We start from the raw sequence: 21,072 nt of genomic DNA, 5'->3' as shown, positions 1-21,072 counted from the left end.
AGACAAAAGCACCAGAGGTGACAGCAGGAACCACAGAAAAGGTTCAGGACAGTTTTAGGGAAAGGTCTGAGCTCTTAGGAGCTGTGCAGGAGACCCCAACTGTGTTTTCTCTTATAGTAATGCAGTGTGTGTACTGTTGTGAAACAAAGCAAAAACCTTTTTGGAAGAAGAGTGGGCTCTCTTTAAATTTATAAAATGAAATATGAAGCAAAAGATTCAGGTAGGGACAGAGAGGAGACCTGCTGGGAGAAGAACAGATCATGAAGACAACAACACACAGTCTCTGCGGCTTTTCATTAGCAAGGAAAGCCAGGAGTTTTGTGCGGGGCTGCTGCTTATGAAGAGGATCTTCTCATTGTCCTTTGCAAAGGGCAAACATTATTCAAAGTACAACTTCTCGAGCCATTTTCTAATTTTTTTTCCTTGTCTGACATACTATTTTCAGAACCACTCATTTGTTCCACACTGAACTCTTCCTAGATATGTGTTTAATTTCAGTTTCTATAATGAGAAACAAATCAATATCTGTTAGTGCTAGCAAAAGAAAATCCCTCAGAGTTTCCTCTCATAAAAACTGATTCTCACTGACTTATACATTCTCCAGAAATTCAGGATCTAATTTAAATGCTAAGTAAATTATTGGTACAGAGTGGAAACAAACAACTAGCCATCTCCCTCATCTCCTGAAGAAAGAATATACTGTCAAACTATTCATATAATTAAAACTCAAAGCAAAACTCACTCCAAGTTGAAACACACATCCAGCAAAAGGAATGGCATATCCAAGTGTAAATGTAAATCAAACAGTAGATGCCGTAAAACAGCAAAAATAAGGCAAGAGTTGGACGATTTCATTGAAGGGCCTGCTGCAAGTACTGGGCAGAGGTCACCTGGGAAAAGATCAGGCTGACAGGTTCATTCACCGGGTTTGTCCCACTCCTACTTATGAGTCCTGACTTTGCAAGAGAAGACCCTCCACCCCGAGGGAATAAGGTCCCTGAGCATAGGATACACAGACAACTATGCTAGAGATTTCAACACTGCACAAAATAGACTATGGAAAAAGTTAAAAATCACATCTTAAACTCCCCCTTCTTTCTTTTTCTCCGAACATACACGGAAAGAAATAAAGGATCCAAGGGAAAGAGAGGTAGCAGATAATAATGAAAACAACTGCACCTTTAAGTGTGTGATTCTGACAGGCAGAATAAACAAAGGCGGCCCTGAGATGGTGACCAAAAGGCAAAACACAGCCTTGTGCGAATGCAGGGGACGATTACACCTGGTAAGATTAGAAGTGCCGCTGACTCTTCTAACTCAATAATAAGATGACAGCTGCTTAAGCGGAAGTGGTTCTTCGGTCCCAGTAGGTGTGAGCAATTCAGACCGCCTGATGGATAAGACCAGGGAAAATTTTACAGGCAAGGAAGTGTCAGTAAGGGCTAGAAAACAAATACGTTTTTCAAAGGCCTGAGACTCCAGAAATAGTGACTCAAGAACATTAATTAAAGGAAATGTGATGATGCTGAAAGTGCATAGGCTGGAGGATTTCCGGGAGAATAGAGCCATCTGAAAGGAAAGACTTGAAAGTACATGTGTGGGCATCCCGAGCAGAGAGAACTAGGCCTATTTTCTGGAGTTCTAAGCAAAATTTGTTCTAATTGCATGAGCTCGTTCAGGATTTATGGCCTCTTTTAGCTCACATCAGACTACAATCAGGGCCATGACATTTTCTAAAAATGTGATCTAGGAGAGAATTTCATCTAGTATTTGGCTTTCTCTCCATTTTTCCTTTCCAAAGAGGATATCCAGGTCTGCATGTCAAATTCTGATGTATTTGCCAGACTCAGGATGTGGAAATATTTCAAAGAACCCACATAGCCAAGTGAAGCAATATGCAATTTAGAAGATAACAATGTACACATATAACCTACTCCCAAAGGCCACTGGAAATGGGAGCAAAGGAAGGCAGTAAGGAAATATTATCAGTCAGTTAGTTCAGTTCAGTCACTCAGTTGTGTCAGACTCTGCAACCCCATGGATTGAGGCATGCCAGGCCTCCCTGTCCATCACCAACTCCTGGAGTTTACTCAAACTTGTGTCCATTGAATCAGTGATACCATCCAACCATCTCATCCTCTGTCGTCCCCTTCTTCTCCTGCCTTCAATCTTTTCCAGCATTAGGGTCTCTTCCATTGAGTCAGTTCTTCGCATCATGTGGCCAAAGTATTGGAGTTTCAGCTTCAGCATCTGCCCTTCCAATGAACATTCAGGACTGATTTCCTTTAGGATGGACTGGTTTGATCTCTTTGCAGTCCAAGGGACTCCACTTATCCATGTTTAAGAAGTACTATAGACATGGATAATTAACCTGTCAAATAAAGAACTGACTTGCAAATGCAAGTCTGAATCTCCAGAGATTAGGCATTCCTAAATTATTGCCTGTATATATCATCGGAGAAAACTGTTAACTTTGTTTCTTTTTTTCTCCCAGTGGAATCATACTATACACAGTAAACAGCTTATTTCACATACTGTGGAAATTTCTACATGCTATTAAACAATTTTTCGTCAACAGTACTTTTCACTAGTGCTATGCTTCAGAATTGCCCTATGGAGCTGATTTAAAACACAGGCACTCATGGTCAACCCTGGATCAGCTCTGCCTCTTACCCCATCAGTAGCTTTTTTTGAATCTACAGAGGCCATTCCAGGCAAGCACATCTTTGCAAAATTTCACAGGTGAATGAGAGGTGAACCCGACAGCAGTCAACACTTTTAGTGGCTGTCTATGTTCTATTATGTGAGCATCCTCAAGAGTTTAGTTAACTTATTTTAGTTAACTTGGATTATCTAGCTCTTTCAAATGTACAGGGTAAACAGTAAAAACAAGATTTCTTTTAAAACAAATTTATAAAACCTTTTGAAGGCAAAAATCAGTTGACCCTTTAGAATTGTTTTATTAAATCAGATCACTGATTTAATCACTGAGATCACTGGAATGCTATATTACATCAGACAAAATTAGCTGTATCACCTAAATTCATTTTAGGGCACAGGTCTGAAGCAAGCATACAAATGGGGCCCCTGGTGATTCACGTCTGCAACAGAGTCAGTTTTCTAATAATCCTACTGCTTTCAAGCCATTTTCAATATTGAGAAAAATAGGCATAAGGTTCAAGAAATAATAATGTATAAAAGTTGTCATAATTAAAATTCCTGGCCCTTAATATCATTCCCATAAACATTTGCTTTCCAAAAAAAAATAAAGATTATATTTCAAGAACTATTCATAGGAACTGAAGATAATGCAAAAATGGTAATTTAAGTGTAGGATATGATCAGCTTTAATGTTCATAATCTTGCAGTTGGGCGAGAAAGGTTCAGATAATTGTAAAGCTCACAGCAGCGGAGTCCATTTGGCAGCTTGCTGAAGACCCACAGCAATGGCATATTACATTATCTCCTGCCAGCTTCCCACAAACCATAAAGCAATTCTACACTAAAATAAAGACCTCTGCTTGAACATTTTTAATCAGAAAGTTTAATAGAAAAGTTGTCGTTAGCTCTCGCTAGCTTGGACCATGATGTACAATTCAGAAAGAATCCTTAACATGTTTTATGAGGACTTTAAGCGACTGTTGCCAAATTAACCAAGAAATAAGACACCTGAGAGGGCCTATAAATCGAGTGCAAATTTCAAGTGAAACAATCCTTACTGCCGAATAAAGGAATTTCAGCACCAAAAAGAATTAAACTTCTAGATGATATACCTTTTAAAAGGAAACTTTCCGGTATATGCCAGAACCAACTAAACAATCAATAAATAGACTTTATCAGTCAGGCTATGCAAGATAAAACAGCATAAGCTTCATTAAGCCCTGTTTTTGTAATGTCATCTCTATAACATCCCCCTATTAATTTCCCAGAAAAGCAAACCCACAGTCCCCTTATTGCATTTCCAGAATCCTCCAGCAGTTTCTGACACCTCGCCATGATTCCAACAAGACAACCTCCAACATCCAGTCTGAGCTCTCACTGGCTGCCCTTCTCACCTACTAACCACACCCACTAACCCTGACTGAAGGCTTACCCTGCGGGCTTCACCGGTAGCTTGCCAGTCCAGGTTCGATGCACGATACTGGATGCTTGGGGCTACAGCACTGGGACGACCCAGAGGGATGGTATGGGGAGGGAGGAGGGAGGAGGGTCCAGGATGGGGAACACATGTATACCTGTGGCGGATTCATTTTGATATTTGGCAAAACTAATACAATCATATAAAGTTTAAAAATAAAATAAAAATAAATAAATAACACAGCCAAAAACAAAACAAAACAAAACAAACAAACAAACAAAAAAAAATAGAATCTCCTTGCAATGCAGAAGACCTGGGTTCGATCACTGGGTCGGAAAGATCCCCCAGAGATGGGAATGGCAACCCACTCCAGTGTTCTTGAAATCCTATGGACAGAGGAGCCTGGTGGGCAACAGTCCAGTTTAGTTCAGTTTAGAGCTCAGTCGTGTCCTACTCTTTGCAACCCCATGGACCACAGCATGCCAGGCCTCCCTGTCCATCACCAACTCCCAGAGTTTACTCAAACTCAAGTCCATTGAGTCGGTGATACCGTCCAGCCATCTCATCCTCTGTCGTCCCCTTCTCCTCCTACCTTCAATCTTTCCCAGCATCAGGGTCTTTTCCAATGAGTCAGTTCTTCACATCAGGTGGCCAAAGTATTAGAGTTTCAGCTTCAGCATCAGTCCTTCCAATGAATATTCAGGACTGATTTCCTTTAGGATGGACTGGTTGGATCTACTTGCAGTCCAAGGGACTCTCAAGAATCTTTTCCAACACTGCAGTTCCAAAGCATCAATTTTTCGGCACTCCAACTTTCTATATAGTCCAACTCTCACATCCATGGAGTCGCAAAGAGCAGGACACAACTGAGTGATCAACACTTTCACTTTCTACCTTGTGCATGGCTCACTTATGGTTCACAATGGCCTTGTGAGTCTGGTCCTTCCTCCCTTAACAGATGAGGCTGAAGGAAAGAAAGGCTGAGTGACTGCCCATGGCCGTGCAGCCTGCAAGAGGTGAGGCTCACGTGTGAGCCCAATATGCTCCAAAAATTAAGCGCTCATATGGTTGGCAGCTAGAACATTCTCCTCCCTCTGCAGATCCAAACAGACCATCTTCCCAGATCCAGATCAAACCTTGCCATTTCTCTCATGAGATTTTTTTTTTTTCTGACTGAAATAGTTCACATTGGTCTTTTCAGAGCCGGCCACTGAAATTGTCCCCACTGCAATAGCTGAAATGGCTACTTTGAACAACTGTCAAAATGCCAAGAAGCTGCAGACACTGAAGGACGTTTTATACAGCAAACCTGATTCAACCCTGGGCTTTAAGAATTGGCCATTTTCTGGGGAGTGAGGAGGGGTGGCATTTTGACACTATGGCATTAAAACAGCTTTGTCAACCTGTCAGTTACTTTTTGGAGACCTCCAGATGCATCAATTGAAGACATTTCTAACTCTCAGTTTCATAAAATATAATGAAATGGTTCCTACTCTTCCTAATTTTTTTTTTTATTACCTGACAAAACTCTGGAGGTTTGGGGGTTGTCATGTTGGAAATGTGGGTATTTGGAGCAGATGATAGAAGACATTCGAGAAATACAGAGCTGAGACAGAGTATATAGCAACAGTTTCTTGTTCATGATGAGCAGCAAGCGAATGAGATTTTATCTAGTCATCACAGACCGCCAGTACACTGCATCTTATTTGTGCTATTTCAGCTCTCTCCAAGTGGCCTGCACTAAGAAATGAGAATAGCCTCCAAGGGTGCCTGCTGGAAGGTACCCGATGGTCGTGTGGAAGACAGAGACTAAATTATTCATGTTGGAGACAACCCTAGGTGAAGAGAGAAGGGAGGGCATGTGTAGTCAACTAATTGGGAGCAGAAAGGTGACAGAGTAATTGCATGGGGACAGACACTCACACACACACCCTTCTATTCAATATTTATGGCTGTCAAGGCCATAAGATACGGGTAAATGAGCACTGTATCCTGCCAGACCTTGGTCTCTACAGTCACACTATGTAGCTGACCCATAAACACGATCAAAATTAGACTGTGCCCGCAGTTTTTGAAGTACCCCAATATCACCTTAACATGTGCTTTGTTTAAGAAAGCTCACGTTTGGAAATACCCGAATCTAACTGTACAATTCTGCTGTGTTCTGCATTCAACAGAAAAGCCCAAGAAAACGAAAAGCAATGCATCATTAGATGAATTTTTGTCTATTTCTAAATTCGATGCTTCTATCTCATTTGTATAGTGCAATTTGATAGATAGGGACCTGCCATCATTCACTAAGGAAAAGACACATTTATTTACTGGTCATCCATGTGAGGGAAAGCAAGTGGATGAAGATGACAGTCAAATTTCTTGGCTGAGTGGGCTGCTGTCAGAGCCAATTCTTCTGAGTGTCTATAAAACACCTTTTAGACAGCATCACAGTTCAGTGGTCAAATGTAGATTTTTCTCATACCCTCGCCTGTTCCAATTCTGTGGCTCTTTATTAAAAAACAAAAACAAAAGTAATGTTCTAGAGGAAGCTATGATTTTCTTAAAAATATAAAAATTATACTTATCTTCATTAGAGTATTTTCTCAAACATCTACTTTTATTCATATTTAGTAACTCAACGCCAACATATAAACACATCAAGCATGTTGGATAGGCTTGTATGTACATATTACAGACATATGCACATAAAATTCCATGACAACTGTGATGGTATCCTCTCAAAATTAAGATATATGTTTATTTACATGTTACATAATTAGTTGCATAAGCATAAAGCCAGAATTAAAAATTACTCAAATGTAATTTGGGGTTTTACCACTATCAGAAGAGTTTGTTTTAGTCCTCATAAACAGTCTGCCTTTTGGGAATTTCTTCAGAAATTTAAAAAGCAAGGGAGAAAGTCCTTTTCCTATGTTGTAACATTTGTATTCTTGTCTCCTAGAATCCTGCCACGTTGTGATTTCCTTGAATTTGTAACATACCACATCCCCAGGGCTAGCCCAATAACTGGCACATAATAGGATTTTTAAAAATTTGCTGATTTATGAACAAGTGGTTTTTCTTAAAAAAACAATTATTCCCTTATATTCAAACAATTACAATTTAAGACAAAAGAGTAAACTGTCTACTATTCAATATATTGCCTTAGAAAATGTGCAAACAGAACACTTTTTTTAGTATCCACTCATGTAATAGGCAAGCAGCTTCTGAGTCCTTACCATGCCTGCTGGCTTTTAATTTTTTTTTAATTTATTTTTAAATTGGACTATAATTGCTTTATAATTAGGTGCTAGTTTCTTCTGTACAACATGAATCAGCTATATGTATACATATAAACCCTCCCTCTTGAGGCTCCCTCGCACACTCCTCCCCCTATCCCACCCCTCTAGGTCATCGCAGAGCACTGGGTTGGGCTCCCTGTGTTACACGGCAGCTCCCCGCTGGCTGGCTGTTTTACACGTGGTCATGTATATATGTCAAGGCTGCTCTCCCAGCTTGTCCCACCCTCTCCTTCCCCTACTGTGTCCACAAGTCCATTATCTATGTTGGTGTCTCTATTCCTGCCCTGTAGCATTCAAACATTTTTACAGCACAATGAAAACAAAATATAATATATATATATAAATATAAAAATTTTAATACAAAATATTATCTCATATTAAAAATATTTTAAATATATAAAAATAAAATATAAATATATTAAATATATAAATATAAAATATTTTTAAGTGTCTTAAATGAACAAAGTTTTACAGGTCTTTGCAAATCCTCATTTTTAACCACATTTAATCTTATGATAAGGTGCCCTGAGACCCAGAATTTCAGACAACCCACAAAAAGGCCAAAGTTTCATTCATGGAAAAGCCTTGGTTACCTCACAAGTATTACCTTTCACTTTGGGAATTAGGATACATTATGTTTAATTACCCTTCCAACATATAAGCCCTTTTCCTTCTGCAAATCTTTACATCTTCATGTGTATTGGGTTTTATTTTGTAAGACAGTTTGCAGTTTACCTTTATTGCAGAACTGCCCAGAGTGTTCCCAGTAAGGAATTACGGAATACTTGTTTCTCGTGTGAGGAAGATAGCAATGCACTTCTGCTGTATTTCAGCTTCTTCTGTGCATTTGCTAACTTCTCCCCTCTAGTCCCTATGTCATCATCCCCACACCTACATCTGTTACGATTTGAATGGCATTCAGGTAAGCAGCACACACACAGTAAAAAGCTTGGGCATGTTCCTTAAGCTCTCTGACCTCTTGCTTCTTCCGTAAAATAGCTTAAATATGCTTAGTTTTCAGTATCTTAGTGTCTGGCAAGTCCTCAGTAAACGATGGCTGGTGGTGGGTTGACTCTAAGAACAAGTATTCCTTTAATAGGACCACTACTGTCCTAGGACCTGATTAAACCACAGACACAGATGTTCCTATTTCCGTTTCTCTGTAAAAACAGAACAACTAACAGTGTCATCCTAAGAATTAATGAGATTACACATGCAAATATATAAAGAATTGGTACTTCTCTTTGGTTTTCGGTTTTCCAGTTCTATTTTGCCTACACCTAAACTTCTGTGGTTGCTGAATTATGTAAACAATGGCAACCAAAAATCTCCTGGGGGTGGTAAATTAAAGGATTAACACTGAAGATAATCATGTTTTGAACAGGTGACAAAATGATTAGTCTTCATGCAGTCCTCCCAGCAATAAAGAAGAAATACTGAAGATATTGCGTTGGCCAAAAAGTTCATTTGGGGTTTTCATTAACACCTGATGGAAAAACCCGAAAGAACTTTCTGGCCAACCTGGTAGTTATAATTCTTATAAGATCCTTCAGGTTGCCTAAGAAAAATGGACAAACATTTAATACCCTGGTTCTAATATGGCCCTTTATGTGTTTCCTGTGAATATTTTTCTTGACTGAATATACTGACTTGTACTTTCAACTTTAAGTTACGTGAAAGTAAACACATTTCTACTAGGAGCGCAATCACACATTCCAGGATATATATTTATAGGCCTTCGAGTCACCAGCTCTGACATCATTTACCGCTACCTCCAGAAGCAAACCAGGAACCTGTTAATGTGAGACCCATAGTACTGCTCTGAAACACGACTCACATATTTACACAGGTGTGTAGAGTGGCCTTCTCTTCAAAAACAGGAGCAATCAAGTCTACCCCAAACTCGGACAAAGAAAATACAAAATTAGTAAAGAAAAACTTCAGGTACAGTTTCTTTTTATTAGCAAACATTATTTTCTCTAGGCTGTCAAATATGTGGATATGATTGAAGAAAGCTTTACTGTTAGTACTTTAATTATGAATTTATATCCTAAACCACTTTTAGTGTTACTCAAAGCATGACAATTCGAAACTTAAGAATTACTTTTGTCCCTTTTAAAGTTCAGGATCTAGAAGCACCAACTTTCTAACTTTCTTCCTAATAATATTCAATGATTACACAAAGGAATGTCAGTCAGGCAATGCTCAGCTTTCCAAGGTCTGACTTATTTCTAGGAATTAACTATGGAGCAAGTTTTGTTTAGAAAGTGTTGGTACAGGCTGTGTTTTCTGTTGTGACTGCCACCAAAATATGTGAAAAAAACCTGATGCACATTGTTCTGGATTTGAAGATCTGTAATATATTTTTCTGTGAAGAACGCCTCATGAAAGTTCATCCTCCGATGGCCCCAAGGCTACTATACACATTTTGTGATTCACATAATCGCCATTTCAGACAGCCCAGTTGGAGGTTAGTCTCAAGGCACCAAAGTACAAACTCTCATTACCAGCACTTTCTCTTCGAAATCAACTTTTCAAAACAGAAAAGTAAGGCAAGGGGAGCAAATCCATGAATAATTTGCCAATCACACATCTTCCCCAAACAGTTGAAAGTCTGTCATAAAGCCTGTTTAAATTAAAACTACCCAGATGAAAACAGATGGTGCTCTGTCACATTTCCCGTCTGATTGAAAGGCTCAGCTGGGGAAGGAGCTGTCATTTAAGTGTCCTCTGACTCTATAGACGGCAGAGTCTGTCCTCCCCCTCTCCCTCCCTCCTGCTCTTCCTTCTCTTATTCTCTACTTCTTCCATGCCTTCCTACCCATCCACCTGTCAGACAGGTAAAATCTTACATCTCCCAGTGCTGATCTAAGTGCAGTTGATTTATAGCATGAACCAGCAGGTAAATAGAGGGTCCACTGAGTGGAGCAGAATGAAGCATCCAGCCACAGACAGAAAGCCAGTCCTCTATAAATGGGCCACATGGTGCTTGCGGCCACTGACATCTGCATGCAGCCCCTTAACTACCATTCCTCACGAGTCTCTCCAGATACAGTTAGTAAGCTTGTCTCTCAGTGGCTCACTAGTAGTATTCCTGCATTAGGCATTATCAATGTGTTTCAGAAACTGACAGTAGAAGATTAACGCGCTCATAACCATCAAAGAGAACCTTTCACTGATCTCAAATAGCTGCCTTTCCTTCCATGGCCCACCCCTCTGCACCATCCAATTAATACTTACTCACGAAGGCTTCCTCATCCATTGGCAAACGCACTGACATGCAGAAGTACGTATCAGACTGTGAAGAAAGAAAGACACAAAATTCAAATTAAACTGCTGCTAACGACGAAGAAATAACTTGTAAAAGCATGGGCTCTGTGACTGAAAAAGGACTACTGGTCCATCTGAGGTGAGGTTACCTGTCAAATGTTGGGTGCCAGGTGAATGCAAGGGCTAAGTCTAGAACTTACGTACTCGAAACATTTTTCTATGACTCTCTTCTAAATGCTTATTTAGAAAATTCCATATATAATCTGATTTGTAAAATGATGCTAAATCCTATTTGTTAAAATAAATTTGAGTAATATTTCTAGTACTGTCACAGTTAAAAGGCAACATTTTAAACAGTCTACAGAAATAGTAAAATATTTCAATGCATTTGATTTTAAAATGTAGGAGTTAGTTTTGACCATCTTTGCTATATGCATAATTAAATATTTAATTTCCAGAATTACTTTATTAAATTATTAATTTAACAGAATTAAAATATTAATTTCAAAGACATAGTGAATAAAGGGTGGTTTTAATACATATATTTGGTTGTTCTCTCTTTAAAATTTTTATGTAGAGCACTGAAGAAATCAACGTTAATTAAAGTTATTCTTTCTTTTCCAGTTTTCAGTCTCTTATCTAAGTTGCTATTTTCCACTATTAAGTATACTGACAATAAGATTTTATTGATAAAAACTGCAAAGTAAGGATAATGGGGATCTGTTGATATGTGCGTTCACTTTCTTAATGAAAATCCATATGCAGTGAAGTATGTGCTGTGATTGGTAATATACCCAATACAAATAGAGACTGAACCCATTTAATAACTCATACTTTATGGATTATTACTGCACAGTGGTGGAATCAAGAGACTCCACAAACATGGACACAGATCATCTGAGTTTCTTTAAACCCACTGGTCAGCGCCACAACTGTGAAATTTGAACCTCTTTTTTCATTTCTGCCTTGCAAGGAGATTCAAATACACATCAAAGAAATATCTTAAAATTATAAAAATTACATAAATATGATTCAGTCTTTATCATTACTTTTGTATACACTATTTCTTCTAGTTGAACAATCTGTTTCATTTCTTAATGGGCTTTATAATTACTTAGGTTCACTTTTATTTTGGTTAGAAGGAAACAGGCTGGGAGATGTTGAAGGTTGCACAGCAAGAAGGTTAAGCCACATAAATGCTGGAGATGTAGCTTCTGTATCCAGAACTTAAGAAATATACTAGCAAAATATTAATAATGCTTATAGATCTTACAATCACGTACAAGATTACTCATGAATATTTTCCTATCTTTGAATTTCTAATGTTACAAAACAGACCTATTCTGTTCTAACAGAAATAGTAATAAATTCAAGATTCCCTTCTATTTGATCATCCTGAGCTATGAGTATTTCAGGACTGAAAGATATTAGTGGCTACTATCATTGCTGTTGGGCTTTCCTGGTGGCTCGGATGGTAATGAATCTGCCCACAATGCGGGAGACCTGGGTTTGATCCCTGGGTTGGGAAGATCCCCTGGAGAAGAGAATGGCAACCCACTACAGTATTCTTGCCTGGAGAATTCCATGGACAGAGGAGCCTGGCAGACTACAGTCCACGGGATTTCAAAGAGTAGGACACGACTGAGCAACTAACACACACACATAGCTGCTGCTGCTACTATTTCCAGCCAATAGTTACTGAATTCTTATTATGTGCCAGGCATGGTTCTCAATGTTTTATGTGTATTATACCATTTAATAACAAAAACAGTCCAATATGATAGGTGTGTGTGTGTGCTCAGTTGTTTCTGGCTCTGTGCGACCCCCATGGACTGTAGCCCGCCAGAGCTCCTCTGTCCATGGGATTTTTCCAAGCAAGAATACTGAAGTGGGTTGCAATTTCCTCCTCCACGGAATCTTCCCAACCCAGGGATCAAACCCAGGTCCGCTGCGTTGGCAGGTGGATTCTTTACCCTGAGTGCCACCTGGGAAGCCCTAATACGATACAGAGATACTCCTTTAAAGATAGTAGGAGTAGTAACTAGCATCTGTTGACAGCTTTATGAGCAAGCACTGCTCGAAGCACTTTACATGTACTGTATGACTCCTTCGATCCTTAAAACATTCCCACGATACAAGTACCACTATTATCTTCATTTAACAGATGAGGCAGACCAAGGTCTAGGTAACTCCCAATCACTCTAGCCAAGACCTAGCAGTGTGCAGATCGGCTCCTGAACCCCTCTTAGTGCAGTCACTTTAGAAGGCTGGCAACTGTGAATCCTTCCTCTGCCTCTGTGCATTGTAAATCTTCCACCCAGAACTGTCTTCTCACATCAAGGAGATAGTTCTGCCCTAGTTCTCGGCCACTGGCTGCCTTACTCTAATTTACATCACTGCCTCCTGTCATAACGATCGGACCAGTTTGCTTTTCCTCTGGAGAAGTGCCAATCAACAAATCCAGATGGCCTAGTCTCCTGGACTAACCACCTCAGCCCCCTCAGGGCCTTTCCTTTTCATTTCAGCGAAGGCGAACTCAACTCACGCTGGACCTCCTTCCTTATTTCCGAGGTTTTTACTGAAAAACAAAGCAAAACTATTCTTCCCACTTTAACCAGTGACCATGTACATTAACAAGTGAAGAGCTGGGATCTGAACACAAGCAGAGTGCCTTAGGCACTACAGGTCACTCAAAGCCATACGAACAATCAATGACTTAGAAGCGAATGCCAATCAAAAGTAAATTTAAAATCGCTAAGTAAACACTTATAACAAGAAAGGAACCAAAGGTTCCAATGAAAAGCAAACCAAAGAGAAGTTCTTTTAAATTTGAACTTCTAATTTGGGGGTTTTATTTTACCTTTGATTTTATCATAAGCCACCCTCAAGCTGTTTTTGGAATAGACAAGTTACAGGCGTAGACATGTATGTCAAATTCAGCAAGTTGGTTCTTTCAATTAAAAACAAAAAACTAAAAAACAAACTAATTAGATGTAACTAATAATGGTTCAGTCAGTTCAGTTCAGTACAGTCGCTCAGTCGTGTCCGACTCTTTGTGACCCCATGGACTGCAGCACGCCAGGCCTCACTGTCCATCACCAACTCCTGGACTTTAGTCAAACCCATGTCCATTGAGTCAGTGATGCCATCCAACCATCTCATCCTCTGTTGTCCCCTTCTCCTCCCACCTTCAATCTTTCCCAGCATCAGGGTCTTTCCAAATGAGTCAGTTCTTCGCATCAGGCGGTCAAAGTATTGGAGTTTCAGCTTCAGCATCAGTCCTTCCAATGAATATTCAGGACTGATTTCCTTTAGGATGGACTGATACAGAATAAATAGAACTACTATTTATACTCAGAATGGATGAGAACCACATGTAATTCTTGCTCTTATCATCCTTATCATCAGCTGCATAATTTTAAATGACAGAATAGCTCAAGAATGTCTTTCTTATATAGATTTTTATTTCTTGCTTATAACTTCCCTAATAATAAGAATGTGTTCAGATTTCAAATGTTTCTTTTCTATTGTGTTAAAGCCAGGTTTTTTTTTAAAAAAGAGAGAGAAAAGATGACAAAGGTCCTCCACAGAATAAACAGTACCCTACAAAATTATTTTTGGAGAGTCTATAGTAGACACTGTGTCAATGGTCTACCATGCACCATCATATGCCCCATTTTCAAGATAAAGAATAATTCTGTTAGAAAAAAGGTAAGACTCTTCTTTTTTAAAAAATGAGCACATTAAAAATTACAATGTGTATCAGATCAATAATTAGCCTTCAGCTGAAAGCTCTGAAGATCACAGCTCAATAGAACAAAGAATAACAGAAAAGTAATTATTCTTTTCTCTGCAACTATAAAAAGTACCAGTGATTTTGTTCTGAAGTATTCTGGTGCCACAGTTTGGTTCCTAGAATTAAGTTGAAAGCTCAAGTTCTTTGAAGAAATGTTCCTAGGGGTCACTTACATAGTTCAATGGGAGAAGCCAGATCTTCAAGGTCTGTCTCCCTTAGGGCGGCTGAGTAAAAAAGTAAGCACGCTTTTGTGTTACTTTATTTTCTTCTCACAATTATGCTGTGAGGAGGTTTAATAGGCACTGCATCTTTTTTATAGAAATGAAGACTTTCACAGAAAGGTTATCGATCCACATAAAGCCAAGTAATTAGGGTCAGAATTAGGATTAAAAATCTTCAAATCTATGTCTTCCAGATGATTAGAAATAACTATGCATCTTTCTTGTCAGTTGCTTGCCATGAAGTTTTAACCCTGTTAAACTGTGATTCTGGGGAGTCTTTCAACCTTCGTATCTCCGTTTTTCTATGAGACTAAGTCCTATATTTTCGGAGAAGGCAATGGCACCCAACTCCAGTACTCTTGCCTGGAAAATCCCATGGACGGAGGAGCCTGGTGGGCTGCTGTCTATGGGGCTGCACAGAGTCAGACACAACTGAAGTGACTTAGCAGCAGCAGTAGCAAGTCCTATATTTTAAATAAAATTTAAGACTCTTCTTAAATAAATGAGTAACTTTTTTATAAGATATGTAATTTGTTTAAGAATGGATTAGATAATGGCCTTTGCCAAACTATTATAAGCTTATTATAAGGGGATGAGAAAGATTATTTAGGTGATTACAAAATACTGTTTCATCAATATAGGTTAATTTCTATAGCAGGTCACCAAGAATGGATAGTACTTTAAATTCCAGGCTGTAAGTATTGAGTGGTCAGTTTAAGACCATACTGACATGTAATCACATAGTTAACTACAACCAACCCTCTGATGAGAAACTTTTTTTTTTAAAGCAACCCTCGTGAGGCAACAATATTAAAAAAAAAAAAACTGTATTGATACATCTCTCAAAGAAATAAAATTATTATATCAGTGATATAAGTAACCAATTGTGATATTTTTCAGAATGAACACCAAAAACGATATTTAACAGTATTCTGATTAGGTAAATACGACCCCACAATCTCGATCATTCAACATTACAAAAAATTCAACTGATTTACACATATGATCAGTACTTAGCATATGATACCTTGTAAAAGGTAGAACATTTATTGAGCCTTCTAACTTCACTCTATTAATAGAACCTTACATCATAATGATTTATCATGATAACATCACCAGATAGGCATTATAGACATTACTGTAAAGATGGAGGGAATTCTGTGGTGGTCCAGTGGTTAGGACTCGGTACTTTCACTGCCAAGGGCCTGGGTTCGATCTACAGTAAGGAAACTAAGATCCCACGAGACATGCAGCATGGCCAGCAAGTAAATAAATGAAGATGAGAAAACTGAAGTTCAAGAAGGTCACTTGCAATTAAAAAGCAATAATTCTTAAGAAACTTACGAAATAGAATTTGACCCCAGTTCGCTAAAGCACTTCTCTTTCCACTATAGAAAGAAGCTACCAAAAAGGTTGTTTTTCAAATCTCTCTAATGTTTGAAAAGGCAATGTCAGTTCTCAGACACAATGTCGTTGTTCATTTGATTCATGGGATAAGTAAAGAAATCAAAGAGATAAAATTTAAGAAGTTTTAGCCCAAGTCCTCTAAATTTTCAAGAGTACCTGCAAACATTTCATGAGAGCTAGTTGACGAACTGCGGCGAACTACAGCCGCAACTATTTAATTTTGTCATGATTTTGTTTCCGTAAGGTAAAGCAATTTGAAAACCGACACGTAATTCAGATCAATGTTTCTCTCCAACACTTTCTAACATTCTGGAGACACAAATACAGCACCTAACTGCCCATTATAATCGTTTTTTTCATTTGAACACACTGTCCTAGAAAGGATGCTTCTATAACTCAACCTAAACTGCCAGGGCAACCGTTCACAATTTTCCATACATCATCATCACGAGTCCTCTTTTTCTCTCTGTGGGAAGAACGCTGTATCTGCGCTCGGTGCCAGGGGACTATCTGTAAAATACTGCGGATTCAGACTGCTCACACAAGGCTCCGATGCACACAAAGGGAGGAGTAACGTGAGTGTACATAGCCATGTCCCCCCTTGCTATCTTTTACGGCACATCAGCCAAATCTGAATCGGGAGGGACATGATATTGCTGATGCCTCTTTACTGCTGCTGTTGGAAACTATCCAGGAAAAGCACATTTTCCTGACAAAAGACGGTAGTGTAGTAGAAATGAAAAAGAAGGAAAACACTTATTACTAAAGAACTCCCATTATATTCTATTATTACCCATCTTAAGCCAAGAAGTCTCATGTAGACGATAGAGATCAGTGCACTTTGCTTATGACATTTAAGAACCAAATGTTCTTTATTTTGATTTAGTCATTTGTGAGACAGAGATGCAGTGAATTCTACAGAACAAGTAGTTAATAAAATTGACTCCTTATGTAAATTAATATGGGACAGACAAAACCACCTGTATACTATTGCACATGAAAACTATTCACATAAAATCAGTAATTTTTGTTTTGGGAAACCAGAGGTACCATTCAGATTCGAGTGTTGAGCACAATCATTTGATCCTGTTTGGATAATATCCTCACATGCCTTTTATTGTTCAGGCTTAAAGAATCCCTGCAGACTACCTTTCTAAAGGAGACTATGCATTGTGATGATACAAACAGATGTAGAAACAGACAACAAGACCGAGCTTTACCTGAATATGGCCCTTCTGCTTGTATCTGTGGCTATTTGCAAGTTGGTTGTTCTCTGTTAGTGGGCCTTAGAAATGTTATACTGTGAACTAGGTGTCTGGTAACTTTCCTCAGGTATCCTTTGAAACGATAACCAAAGCAGGGCAACCATCTCATGGTGGCAACAGTGACTCTCTGCCTTAGAGTGATTACTCACAGAGTAGGTAGTATCCCTCCTAACTCAGACCATGCACAGTTTAAATCTGATTGAGATAAGCCACATAGGACCCATTAAGCCCTACATTCTTACATAGTACCTATTAGCGTTCAAATAGCTTGAATTCTGCAAAGTAGTAGAGAAAACCTCAGGGGCTGACACCAGAGCTGCCAGACCAAGAAGAGTAAAGTACAGAAAGTGATCAGGCCTGTTAGACAAGAATTTTAGTTACGAGAGAAAGAGAAAGCAATTGGAAAATACTTTTCAAAGCCTCTTTTTAATTGATCCAGACAGATAATACAATCAAACTGCTATTTTCTAAAGCAATTTTGATTACATGCAAAGTAAGTTTATACTGACTCAGTGGTGTTTGTACTTTCAACGTTTTCCTAGAATAAAAGAAAGCTCGGGCAAAAGAAAAGTGGGCAAAGCAAGTATAATTTTTCTGGTGTCAAAAATTCAGGCTTAAAAAAATCTACCTCTCTGACATCAGAATTTAAAGACACTTAATTACAGATAAAATCCCTTAAACTCTCACTTTTGAATGCAGGCTATTCTAATTTTCCTTTTCCTAATGTCTTTCTCTTACCATATAAATAAGATATATGTTCTCTACTTATTAGGCTCTGGCAGAATAACCAGAGTTTATGTTAAAACACTCCCAAATGACTAAAAAGAGACTGCTTTCCAAAATTCTCTACTTTGTTACTTACCATCTAAGCTATGCTCCATCCTCACCATCTTTTTGGATGTTTGTCTCAACCTACAACACAATCTTGTTGTAAAGGGCTTCTCTGGTGGCTCTGCTGGTGAAGAATCCGCCTGCAGTGCAGGAGACCTGGGTTCGATCTCTGGGTCGGGAAGATCCCCTGGAGAAGGGAAAGGCTCCCCATTCCAGTAATCTGGACTGGAGAATTCCATGGACTGTATGGTCCATGGGGTTGCAAAGAGTCAGACACGACTGACAGACTTTCAATTTCACAACAATTTATAACACAATCTTGTAATAATGTCTGCTAGCATCCTAAGTGGAGAAGGCAATGGCAACCCACTCCAGTGTTCTTGCCTGGAGAATCCCAGGGACGGCAGAGCCTGGTCGGCTGCCATCTATGGGGTCGCACAGAGTCAGACACGACTGACGTGACTTAGCAGCAGCATCCTAAGTATTTAGAATAACACCTGGCACATACTGGAAGCTTTATAAATAAATATTGGTTGAATTCTGTATGTACCTTCCTCTTTGACTGGCTGGCAATAAACTCACAAAGAAAGGCTGAACTGAAACCTATATTACAGATGCCACCTAATTAGGGTTTTATACAGCATCATTTTTTCTTATGAATTTTATCCTTCAGTTGATTCATCCCAGAATCCCATTTGCATTTTTAAACTATAATCACACTGGGCTGACGATGACAAGATTCTCAATGCCAAATAGTTCCAATGGAAGCTTCTTTCCTGGCAAGAGCGCTTCTGTGGGAATTACAAATCTGTGCAAGCAAACGAGGAAGGAAAAAAAAAAATTTTGGTGAGGGAACATCTGTCTTGGAGCGCTCACACGCTTTCATTTAAGAGGAAGCAAAGGGAGAACACTAATAATGGGCTATAATTAATCTCCCAAGAACAACAGGTGGTGACAATGGCTGCATCCTGGTTGGCTTCCTGGTTGCCAGGGGGGTTATGTGAGAGGAAACTCCTGCTCTGAACAGGCGTTGCTGCGGACCTTACCACTCGTCTCCCCCCAGCTTAAAGCCAGTGGTTCGTGCTTTTCACTGCATTTCCTGTAATACGAAAGCACTCCATTTTCTGAACCTTTTGCCAACCTAACTGCTCCCCGGCATGTTTCTCCCCTTTGGCACAGATGATTGGAAACTGACTCTATCCAATCTGTTTGGAGATGCTGCAGAACAAAAAAGGGCTTCCCAATCACTATCCCCCAAACACCGGATTTCTTACTTAGTGGTTTACATCTGATCTGGGGACAAGAGAGAGAGGTGAAAGAGAAGCTCTAGACTTGGACGGCTCTATCAGCTCATTTATTAAATGAGTTGTATTCTATTCTCCTAAAGTTTAAAATGAATCACCAAAGTGGTATCCACAGTTTCCATCAGATACCAAAGTGGTATTCACAATTTCTGTTCTTTTGGGGTCTGCTCTCATATATCTTACCATAGTTATCTCATTAACATTTGCTTATCTTTTCCAGTAGTCATGTATGGATGTGAGAATTGGACTGTGAAGAAAGCTGAGTGCCGAGGAATTGATGTTTTTGAACTGTGGTGTTGGAGAAGACTCTTGAGAGTCCTTTGGACTGCAAGGAGATCCAACCAGTCCATCCTAAAGGAGATCAGTCCTGGGTGTTCATTGGAAAGACTGATGTTGAAGCTGAAACTCCAACAATTTGGCCACCTGATGAAAAGAGCTGACTCATTTGAAAAGACCCTGATGCTGGGAAAGATTGAAGGCAGGAGGAGAAGGGGATGACAGAGGATGAGATGGTTGGATGGCATCACCAACTCAATGGACATGAGTTTGAGTAAACTCCAGGAGTTGGTGATGGACAGGGAGGCCTGGGGTGCTACAGTCCAAGGGGTCACAAAGAGTGAGACATGACTGAGTGACTGAACTGAACTGAACTGAATTGAACCTTTAAACTCTTTTAATGTCTGTGTAGAAATCCATTCTTCCATCCTTCTCCTCATCTGTCCAACAAATATATATGCTGAGCAACTCCCAGGAACCAGACATTGTGCTAAACTCATAAAACTGTGAGAAGTACATGTGGTTCCAGCCCTCCCACAGTTTAGAGGCTACTCGTAGAACAAACACAAATCACACAAATAAGTATTATTATATGTATACTGTTTTAAATGACACGTGAGAGAAGTGCAGGTCACTGTAAGAGCCAGGAATTCCAAGGAAAGGATCTTCAGTGAAGGGAGGTGGCAATTGTTCTAGGCATAGGAAACGGCATTTTCAAAGGCCCTGTAACTGGAGAAAACTCAAGGCAATGGCAATCCACTCTAGTACTCTTGCCTGGTAAATCCCATGGATGGAGGAGCCTGGTAGGCTGCATTCCATGGGGTCGATGAGGGCCGGACATGACCGAGCGACTTCACTTTCACTTTTTGCTTTCCTGCATTGGAGAAGGAAATGGCAACCCACTCCAGTGTTCTTGCTGGGAGAATCCCAGGGACAGGGGAGCCTGGTGGGCTCCTGTCTATGCGGTCGCACAGAGTCAGACACAACTGAAGTGACTTAGCAGCAGCAGGCATGCTGAGAAAACAAAAACCCATACATATAGAAAAGGGGGACATGTTTTAACTTAGACTGGAAGAGTAGATGTGGCATACATTGCAGCACTTCGTAGTCCATGTTCAGGACTCTGGTTGTTCTGCTCTTCTTGACGGCAGATCAGATCAGTCACTCAGTCATGTCCAACTCTTTGCGACCCCATGAATCGCAGCACGCCAGGCCTCCCTGTCCATCACCAACTCCCGGAGTTCACTGAGACCCACGTCCATCGAGTCAGTGATGCCATCCATCCATCTCACCCTCTGTCATCCCCTTCTCCTCCTGCCCCCAATCCC

General features: G+C 39.6%; 1 protein-coding gene across 12 annotated transcripts in view; it reads right to left on the bottom strand.

Annotated features, from left to right (window-relative positions):
* Positions 1-21,072, bottom strand: part of PAM (peptidylglycine alpha-amidating monooxygenase) — a 179,793-nt gene that overhangs the window by 126,193 nt on the left and 32,528 nt on the right. For all 12 annotated transcript variants that reach the window (XM_086413283.1, XM_086413284.1, XM_086413286.1 and 9 more), the window contains exon 3: positions 10,615-10,672. In XM_086413283.1, the coding sequence (XP_086269409.1) occupies positions 10,615-10,672 (58 nt within the window). The remainder of the gene's footprint in view (positions 1-10,614; positions 10,673-21,072) is intronic.

This window comes from Bos grunniens, chromosome 7 (assembly GCF_055505025.1).
Source record: "Bos grunniens cultivar Pamir isolate PY7600 chromosome 7, Bosgru_T2T1.0, whole genome shotgun sequence".
NCBI classification, from domain to species: domain Eukaryota; kingdom Metazoa; phylum Chordata; class Mammalia; order Artiodactyla; family Bovidae; genus Bos; species Bos grunniens.
Note: the sequence above shows the minus strand (reverse complement) of the source record. Positions and strands in the feature narration are given on the sequence as shown.